Genomic DNA, 9,670 nt, shown 5'->3' on the forward strand with positions numbered 1-9,670 from the left:
TTTTGGTTTGTCTGCTTGTTTGGCACATTCAGGATGAAAATTCCCATGGGAACAAAGGCCTCAGGCTCCAGTCTGTGAAATGCCCGTGGTGGTTTTAAGGCAAGGGTGTATCTTTTGGCTGATCTCTTCCAAGACCATGATTGTCAGAAGAACAGGGAAATGAAGCTGGTGCATCATCACACACAGTCCAGGTCATGGGACCAGAGCAACCACGTACATCTGCCCCAAGGCCACGAAAGCTGGCCACATGAGGACTGTTGACAGGGCATTTCCCCCTCACTTAAAACAAACCACATTCCTCTAATGAATGGATTTATGAGGAGGACGAAAACCCCACACATTGGCTCTGGCAAGAGTCACCCACAGTTTCCTATGGGCACAGGGACAGGCAGGGAAAGCCCAGATGAGGGAGGTGCTTTCTGCTTTAGCAGCAGGACCCCCTCAAGTCTGCGCTGTAAGGCTTGGACGTGACATCTGTCTGAGTGAGCAGGTTGTGGGGTACCCCCCAAAAAGGCTTCCCCAGGGGGTGCCCAGCCATGCTGGGGGACCCTTCTGGAAAGGCCAGACCCACTCACTGCTCTTAATCACCACTGTGGTGGTGCCTTGGGCTTGGCCAAAGGCTCCATCAGGAAAGTGGAGCTGGGCCACACTCTTTGCATATACATGGCCATTAAAATAACAGTTACTAAAACAGAAATACAGCAGCAAGGCTGCGGGTTTCACCCTGGGCAGCACCATCGAAGGCACCGGCTCCGGCGCTGCCTCCATCCATGGTGGTTCCCGAGGAGCCATCCCCAGCCAGGACCCCCAGCATGGAGGGGTCCCAGCCCTGCCACAGACCAGCTCCTCTGCTTCACGGCGAGGGGTTCCCATCATACCAATCTCCTCTGGTTTGGCTCCAGGAGAGGTTCTGGGGCTGGCGGGGCTCAGTACGGGGTCGTGCCTTCCCACTCCACCAGGTACTGCACCTTCCCCTCCAGCGTCACCCTCCGTGCCAGCACCTGGTACTTCTCCCCGCACACCAGCCTGCCCGCTGCCCCGAAGTAGCTGCTGATGGAGGACTTGAGGTGGGAGAGTGAGGAGTCGTCCTCGCTGATGCTCTCGAAGGTGTGGCTGTCGATGCCGTCATCGGCGCGGTCGGGGCCGCAGGCTGCCTCGCTGCCCTCGGGGGTGCCCGTGGCCGGGCGCCCGCCCGTCTCCCCACCTCTCCTCTTGGCCCCCGCCGAGGCATAGGCTGGTGCTGACAACTTGCGCTTGCGGCTGCCCATGGTCCTCCGGCTGCAAGGAGGGGACAGAGGAGGGGTGAGGGCAGCACCCAAAAGGTGCCCCCTGCACTGTGCTTGCTGTACCCACTGTGACCATGGGAGGCTGGGAATTGGGGTGAGCCCAGCAAGGACCAATGGCTCCGACCCTGCACACCCAGCGAGGCTTTGGAACCAGGGAGGAAAGGCTCCCTGATGTGGGACATCCCTGTGACAGAACATGAGGTAGGAAAGGGGCAGCCCCTTACCTCCCTGGCCATGCCACTGGGACCCCAATGGAAGGGCCAAGGGACACAGCCCTCACCTGGACTCATAGGAGAGGCTTGTGGTAGCTGAGCCCGAGGTGCTGGCAGCATCTGTGGAGTCCACATCTGATAGGAAAGTCTGTCCCGAGCTGGCACTGGAGACAAGATGCAGCATCAGCCCCAGCCTGGTGCAAAGGGCACCATGGCTCCCCATGTCCTCAACCCTGCCTTCACACTTGGGTGTTTAACCTCCCCTTGCCACCCACAGCCCTGCCCTGGCCGCACGGACCTTTTCAGGCTCTGAATTTCATCCAGTGTGAAGTCGAAGATGCTGGCCAGGTGGTGGTTGGTGCTCCAGGCCGAGGTGAAGTCACTCTGCGCCGCGAAAACAAGCTCAGTCGTCACTGCCGAGCGGAGCGGTGCTGCCCGCGGCCCCAGCATCGTCCCCCTCTGCCCGGGAGCCACCGTGCTCCTTCCCCTGGGAAGCGGGCTTGGCACAGAACGTTTGCAAACCCCAGGGTGAAGGACAGGGGCTCTCCCTGCCCGCAGGAGCGGGGGTACCTCGCGGGGAGCCCCAGGGATGGGGATGAGGGTCCCACTCGGCTGCTAAGCCCCGGGATGGTTGTGCAGAGGAGGGGGCAATGGACTCACACTGGGAATGGCGTCCTCCAGCAGGAACTTGGCCCTCTTGCGCCGTGCTGCTCGCCGCTTCTGCTGCTGGAGCTGCCGTGGCAGCAGGCTGCAGAGCAAGGGGGGATGATGGGGTGAGGCTGCCCCGGGGGTGCATGGGTAGAAGCAGAGGGTGCCTGGACCACTTTGGCCACTCACTTGTCTTTATGGACATATTTGCTTTTTCCCCTCTTCTTCAGCTCGCAGGAGCTGCTCTCTCCCACGCCGGGGGCTTTCTCTGGCAGCACCTTGCTGGGGGGGTTCGGCGGGACACGGATCCGCAGGCGGAAGATGCATTTCTTCTTTTTGATTTCCTTCCCACACAGAAACCTGGGCAGCAGAGAGGAGGAAGCAGCCATCAGCCGGGGGGAACACGGGAACATCCTGCATCCCATCGCATCCCCATCACCGAGTCTCACCTGCTTTTGTAGCTGTTGAGTGCGTTGAGGAGGTGGGGGCCGCGCTCGGAGATGGGGGTGCCCGTCAGCTGTGGGAGATGGCAGCGGTCAAGCAGGGCAGTGATGCAAAAACTAAACAGACGGGGGAACCCGAACTCCAGGTTTCGGCTCCTGGCCAAGGTCAGGGCAGGACGATGCCAAGCCCAGGACACCAACCCAAACAGGAACAGAGCTGCTTCGCTGCAAGCTCTGCCCTTTACCAGCCAACCTGCCCCAGCCACAGGGTCTCGGCTGCTGAGGGAAAGGAGGGTCTGGTCCCTCCCAGCTGAAGCTCTGGGGACAACCAGCCATGACTGACATCCCCACAGCACCTCACCTCTCCTTCCACGTGGATACTCTCCAGCCCCATCCCAAGCTGCACAATTTTACCTTCCCAAGCTGCAGCGGGTCCCAGTGGTGGTTCACGAAGGCCAAGATCTCCTCAAAGTCAAAGTACTTCTTCTTGCTCTGTACACCCAGGTTGTAGAGGGCGAGATGGACGACATCCACCCTGCAAGAGCGATGGGGTTGGGAGGGTCAGCAGCACACCCTCTCCCCAGCAGGATCGTTCCAGCCCAGTTTTCCAGCTTTTTAATAAGCCTCAGCCATGTACTCTTGCTGCAATTAGGTACAGTACATCTTATTCATGTGAATGTAGCTAGGTAGCAAGCTCTGGAAACTGTGGCTGCTCCACCCCGGCAGTGTTCAAGGCCAGGTTGGACACAGGGGCTTGGAGCAACCTGCTCTAGTGGAAGGTGTCCCTGCCCGTGGCAGGGGGATGGAATTGGATGAGTTTTAAGGTCCTTTCAACCCAAACCATTCTATGGTTCTATGGTTTTATGAAAATAGACTATTTAACAACCCAATCTATGCAGTGAGATTTTACACTTGTGTCTCTCAAAATGAAAGACAAGCAACAGATCCTGCAGGATTTCCCTTATTCTTCTCCTAGCCTGCTGTGCTGCTCAGTGCAACATTCCTGAGCAGCCACATCCCAGCAGCCCATGAGCATCAGTAAAACACAGCTGAGAACAAGAGCAGCAGCAGGGAAAAGCTGGGCTGCCAGCAGTAATGTACTTTACAAAGTGCTTTCAGACCATCAAGGTACACAGAAGGTACAAAGGAGCCGGGGCTGTTTCTTACCATCTCAGGGGCAGGCGCTTGATGTATTCAGGTCCCTGGTTGCACACGGAGCAGAAAAACACATAGAACCTGGAAAACACCAGGGAGGGAGAGCGCTGGGCTGGAGGTCACCCCACAGCCATGCAGGGCCTGGGGAAGGTTGGGGCGAGGAGAGTGCTCCAGTGGCTAACAGTGACAGCATGGCCAGGAGGAGCTGAGCTCTGCGGGACGGGGCCACCCGCCTGCACCGGGGCAGCTGGATCAGAGAGATATGGACTGGGGATGTGGCCTTGCATGAGCTCTGACATCCAGCCCACCAGAGCCTGGAAGGGACGTACCGGTCTCCAAACATCATGGGGTCGTTGAGGCACTGGGTGCAGGCTTCATGGAACCACTGCCGGCAGCGGTAGCACTGCAGCATCTTCAGGTACCACCTGGGGAGGGAGAGATGGGTGACAGCGAGGGCAGTGTGTGGCAGCCATGGCCCCAGACCCCTCCCAAGCACAGAGCCCCAAACCAGGGAGAGAACGGCTGGCCCCCAACTTGTACTTAATGCAGCCACAAAGGTGGGTGCAAACAGTGTCTCTGGGAGTGAGCAGAGATCCGGATGGCAAAGCCAGGACAGTGCTCTGCAAGGTGGGGATTTCTCTCCTGGAAGGGATAAAATCCCCACCCTGATCCCATCTTTCTTTGTGAATGCTTTTCCCCACCAAACCAAACACAACCACCCTCCCGGCAGGCAGGGACCTACTCGCCGGGGCCACCGCAGTAGCAGTAGCACTGCTGCTGGTTGGTCCGGTGTGGGGAGTCCCACTCAAGCAGGTCGGGGTTGTAGGACAGCACCATCTTGACGGCTTGCAGTGTCTTGGCAATGGCCCCCTTCTTCAGGGCACCCCCTTTCTGCAGAGGGGAGCAGGAAAAGGGTCAGCACACACTTGGGGGCCGCATCCTGCACCAAGGGTGGGCAGCACAAGGAGCAGGGAACCCCGGGCAGCCTCACTCACCCTCACAGCCAGGGCAAATATGCAGCGGCGGCAGAACCATGGTGTCCCCAGTGGGCCCTCACCACCGCTCGCCACTGGGATGTGGCACTGCTGGTGATAACCTGCGGGAAGGCTCAGCATAAGCACCACTGGGCTGGCCAGACCCTCGTCCCCATGGTGGGATACAGCAGATCACGAGGTGACATGTCCACACTCACCCAGCCCGCATTTCCCACAGATGAGGATTTCATTCATGGGACCTGACGTCTTTCCCAGGCAGATGTTGCACTTGGGCTCCTCTCCGGGGACACCGGCTGCAGGATGGAGATGGTGGAGTCAGGGGTGCACAGGGCACAGCTCCATCTCTCTGCGCTGGGAATGACTCACCAGCATGACAGTGGGAAGGGAAGACAGGGAAGCACTCACCATGCTGGATATCCTTCCAGAGGACCCAGTACTTGGAGTTGTCCTCAAACGTGACAAGGCAGCTTTGCTTGGAGCCACTCACCTGCGGGGAGAGAGCGGGAAGAACCGTCAGACATCAGCTCCCAATCCCAGTGCTTCCCTATTTTCCCTGATGACTGGCCATGCCTCTAGGAGCTGTGAGAAGCTGGGTTTTGGGTGTCACACCCAAAATCAGGGGCAGGACATCAACCCCACATGCCCCAGTGAACAAAGGACATGTTGCAGCCCAGGCCAGCAACCTTCTGAGCCGTGAACCGACCCCAGAACAGTGCTAGCTAACACTTGGGATGCCCACATTACCCTTTTTGGGTGCCCACATTACCCTTTTGATCTTCCCAAGGTAATAGAGCCCGTCGGTCCAGCGGCACAGCACGTACTGCCCCTCCGTCAGCTTGACCATGAGCTCCCGGCAGCCGCTGCCCCTCCGCGCCGCGGCCGGTGCTTGCTGGACACGACCGGCGGCCGCGTAGACATCCCGGATGATGGGGTTGAGCTTGGCGGTCTCCATCAGCAGAGCCTGGAGAGGACACACATGGTCATCACCCTGCCCTTGCACTGTGACACCACGCACCCATCACCCGAGTATGGTGTGATGGAAGGTTTTACCAGGAGCATCGAGCCGGGGCTGGCTCACCCCATCAGTGGGGCTCAGGACCCACAAAACAAGTGCTGATGGGATGGGTTAATCCATGTGAAATCAAAGAGAGCTGCTGAAATCTCTGCTACTGTTGGACAAGAGTGTGTTAACCCTCCGAGTGCCTCAGCTCCTGCAACTTAGAGCCACCCTGTGTGGCACAGGGACACGCCACAGGCCTGCACCAGCTCAGCCTTGGGAAGGGGAACACGAGGAATAACGGCTTTAAATTTGATGTGATTTTTAAGCCGCAATTTCTCAGCAGTTCCACGGGCTCAAAAGCAACAGGCACACTGCATGAGCAGGGAAGTGGCAGCACCACACACAGCGAGTGCAGCCGAGCAACCAAGTTTCACTACGGAAAGGTTTGAAGTGTGAAAGGCAAAGAAGTCGTCCCCAGCCGGCAGCACCGACCCTGCAGCTGCGATCCCAAACAGACACCAGCAAAGCCCTAACAGATATCACTAAATCCCCAGCAGACACCAGCAAATCCCCGATAGACATCAGTAAAACAACTTAAAAGTTACTTTGCTCCTCTCTGCGCTCCCGTCGCGGCGACACGCGTGGCCCCGCACCGCGGATCACGAAGCCCGACCACGCCGTGCGCGGCACAAACTCCCTCTGCCCGGACCCTGCGGGTCACGTCGCTCCCGTTGCCCGAGCACGGGCTGGGCAGAGGGATCGAGCTCACGGTAAAGCGGCGGACGCGGGGCTGGCGGGAGCCGCGGCGGCAGCGAGCTGCGACATGTCACCGGCAGCGCGGCTTCTCGCGGTTATGAAACCGGCGGCAGCTCCGCGGCCCCCCCAGCCCCGGGGAGCGCGCCCGGTGGCGGGGGCTCAACTCCCGCCGCTCCCCCCCTATCCCGGCCCCGCGGGCACGGGTGGGAGCTCCCCCGCCGCCGCCGCCGCGCCGGGCAGCGGGACCCACCGAGAAGAGACAGCGGCAGGAGCGGGGGGGCCGCTCCGTGCCGGCCCCTTGTCCCCGCCGCCAGCCCCGCGGATGAGCGGGCGAGCGGCGGGTCCGGCGGCACCTGCCGGGCGGGAGCGCCTGGGGAAGCCCCGGGAGCGGCGGCCGCGGGCCCCGCCGCCATTGGCTCATTCAAAGGCGCTGCGGCGCCGTCCATCCGTCCGTCCGTCCATCCATCCGTCCGTGCGTCCCGCCCGGCCCCGCCGCCCCGAGCGCTTCCCGCCGGGCTGCTCCCCCGCCGAAGCCCGCGCTGCCGGGCCCGTGTCCCCGCGGTGCGGTCCTTACCGCTGCCCTCAGCGCTGCCCGCTCCGCCGCCGTTACCGCCGCCCGCTCCGGGTCAGCGCCCGCCCGCCCGGGGCCCGCGGCGGGGAGCGGCGGCGCGCGGCGGGGGCGCCATCTTCCCGCGCTTCCCCCATTGACGTCCCGCTTATGCAATTAGCGCGGGGCCGCCCCCGCCGCCTCCCGCCACCCCGAGCGCATCGCCCCGGCACGGCCCCGGCCCGGGGTGCGAGCGCGGAGCCCCCGGTGCGAGGGTGGAGAACGCGCAGGGGCTGGGGTACCTGCGCACCCCCCCCCCATTGGGGTACCTGCTGCTGCCCCCCATTGGGGTACCTGCACCCCCCATTGGGATAGCTCCCCCCTGTTGGGACCTGCTACCCCCCCCCACCATTGGGGTACCAGCTTGTCCCATCCCTGGGGTACCTGCCGCTGCCACAGGCTGCTACCATCACACCCGGAGCCCCACCAATGCACCCCACATCCCCACATGCACCATCACCAGGTGTGTGGGTGCAGCCCTCTGCACGCACAAACTGGGGGTCCCCGGGGACACCCAGGGTCAGCCATGCACCCACAGCCCATGGGGAGGGCACCAACACCCTGTGCCACACACAAGGGACCTCCCTGCTTGTGTGTGTGTGTGTGTGTGTGTGTGTGTCCCCCTCCTTGGACTGGCAGCTGCAGACAGGGAGGGCACCCCCGGGCCCCCCCGGCTGAGGTGCGGGCAGGGGTGCGCTGCCTGCGGAGCATTGTCCTGCGTGAGGGAACAACCTGTGCTCGCCGGGATTCCTAGAAACGGGGGGAGCCTTTCTCTGAATCATAACAGAGAGAATCAATCACTGAAAAAATGCTCCGGTTGGTGCCAAGAAGAAATCTTACGGATTTGCTGTTTGTTGGAAAGTGCTGCCGAAAAAGAAACGTTTTCAGGCTTGCTCAGGCAGCAGAGGAACTGATTCCTGGTGCAGGGTCTGGGCCAAGCATAAGCAGAGTCAACACAGATTTTACTGCCTGTAAGCGATGAGCTCTGTGCGGCAGCACAGGGTGGGCTCCCTGCACGGGGGGTCAGAGCACCTGCAAAAGAGCCTGTCCTGCAAGCAGGCAGCACTGTGAGTGAGGGCTGAAACACCTCAGGAATAATTTCTTTTAATCAAATTGTCCCATAAAACATTGGTGTCTGAGTGCTCCTCGCACTGTGACTGGCCCTTGGCAGTGTGCAGGCAATGCTGCACCCATGATTCAGCAGGTTCCCCAGTGATGGGTGCCCTAAGGCTGCTCTCCTCTTGGCTTTGCAGTTCTGTGTGAGTGAGACAAAGCCCTGCGAAACCTGAGGGTGGTGACGAGTGGAGGCTTGACATCTGTGCCACGCCATGCTGTGCTAAGCCATGCCGTGCTGTGCCAAGCGATGCCATGCTATGCCTACACGCAATGGCTGGGCCCATGTTTGCGGAGGTTTAGGCAGCTGAAAGAAATGGCAGCTCATTCCCCGGTGTTCAACACCGTCCTTCTCCTGCACGGGGAACCTGATACGTCTCCAAAACAGCCAAACAACCAAACTCTGCGGTGAGTCACGATGTGCTCACCGTGAGTCACCACGGATTAAAATAACTCTTGCACCATCGCTCTCCCCTTGGACAAACACCATCACTCACTTGCCTGCAGCCGGTGGTGCTGGTTTGCCCCGTCCCATCCCCGTGTGGTGCTGGTGGAGCCGCACACGGGGATGTTCTTACACTCTCCTCCCCACCACCATGGGTTGTGTTTGCAGCATCTTGGTGGTTTGCCATGGGAATGTGGATGATGTGACATGTAAATCAAGCACTGGATTGAGTTCACCATGTGTAAGCAGGGTTATAACCTCACCCAAATCCCTTCAGCATGGAGAGGGCACTCCAAACCTGGCACCTGCCAATGGAAAGAGCCCAATAACATTGCCCTGGAACTGAAGTCCCAAACAAAGAGAGAGATGCATCCTCTCTTTCCTAACACAAGTGAAGCCACACAATCACACTTAACTATGGTTTCTTGGCGGGTGCTCCTGCCATGCCATCACTGCTGAGCCTACCCTCAGCTCCCACTGCCATGAGCTAATGGGTGCTGCCCTCCTCCTCCTCTTCCTCCTCCTCCTTTGCACACCCAGCTTTTCCCACATACCTTTGTGTAGTTGGGGAAGCTGCTGGAAACCCCTTTTTGGCACCATGTGAAGGCTTGTGGCCCCTGGCAGACGGGCACAGTGGTAGGACACAGCTGAGTGACTGGTTTTGCACCAGTTGGGCTCCAGGGACCTCAGTGGGACAATGCCTGACACGCTCTGCTGGGGATGGAGCACCCACCTGGGCCCACGCTGACATGAACATCTCTGAGTTGCTCTCCAGCTGCAGAGACCTCGGTGCCTACCATGCAGAGCTGTCACAAGATGCTGACCTGCTCTCCGTGCTACAGAAGCAGGGAAGCCCCTAGTTAAATCACATAGTTGGTAGCAGAATATCCTGTAAGCAAATGAGCAGAAATAATGAGACCCCAAGCAATGGTGCAAAGCCAGGTGCTGGTGATCCTCCAGCACAGGCTCCCCAGCTCCTTCCCTGCTATTACATTTCCAACCAAAACCAG

General features: G+C 60.0%; 1 protein-coding gene across 1 annotated transcript; it reads right to left on the reverse strand.

Moving 5' to 3' along the window:
• Positions 1-17: 17 nt before the first annotated feature.
• PHF19 (PHD finger protein 19) lies at positions 18-7,167 on the reverse strand. The gene is made up of 15 exons (XM_030507055.2): positions 7,070-7,167; positions 5,506-5,700; positions 5,145-5,226; positions 4,937-5,032; positions 4,740-4,840; positions 4,487-4,635; positions 4,074-4,169; positions 3,757-3,825; positions 3,004-3,124; positions 2,596-2,663; positions 2,336-2,506; positions 2,159-2,246; positions 1,797-1,882; positions 1,567-1,662; positions 18-1,278 (listed from the first exon to the last, which is right to left on the reverse strand). The coding sequence occupies exons 2-15, from the start codon at positions 5,689-5,691 to the stop codon at positions 927-929; spliced, it is 1,761 nt and encodes a 586-aa protein (XP_030362915.1). The 5' UTR covers positions 5,692-5,700; positions 7,070-7,167; the 3' UTR covers positions 18-926.
• Between the last annotated feature and the right edge of the window lie 2,503 nt (positions 7,168-9,670).

The sequence above is a fragment of the Strigops habroptila genome, chromosome 15, assembly GCF_004027225.2.
Source record: "Strigops habroptila isolate Jane chromosome 15, bStrHab1.2.pri, whole genome shotgun sequence".
NCBI lineage: Eukaryota > Metazoa > Chordata > Aves > Psittaciformes > Psittacidae > Strigops > Strigops habroptila.

Coding starts and splice junctions, on each gene's coding strand:
- PHF19 (XM_030507055.2), bottom strand. CDS start 5,691: ATGGAGACCGCCAAGCTCAACCCCATCATCCGGGATGTCTACGCGGCC. Junction 4,841..4,936: donor CTGTGGGAAATGCGGGCTGG/GTGAGTGTGGAC, acceptor GCCTTCCCGCAG/GTTATCACCAGCAGTGCCAC. Junction 2,664..3,003: donor ACCCGCTGCAGCTTGGGAAG/GTAAAATTGTGC, acceptor CATCTCCCACAG/CTGACGGGCACCCCCATCTC.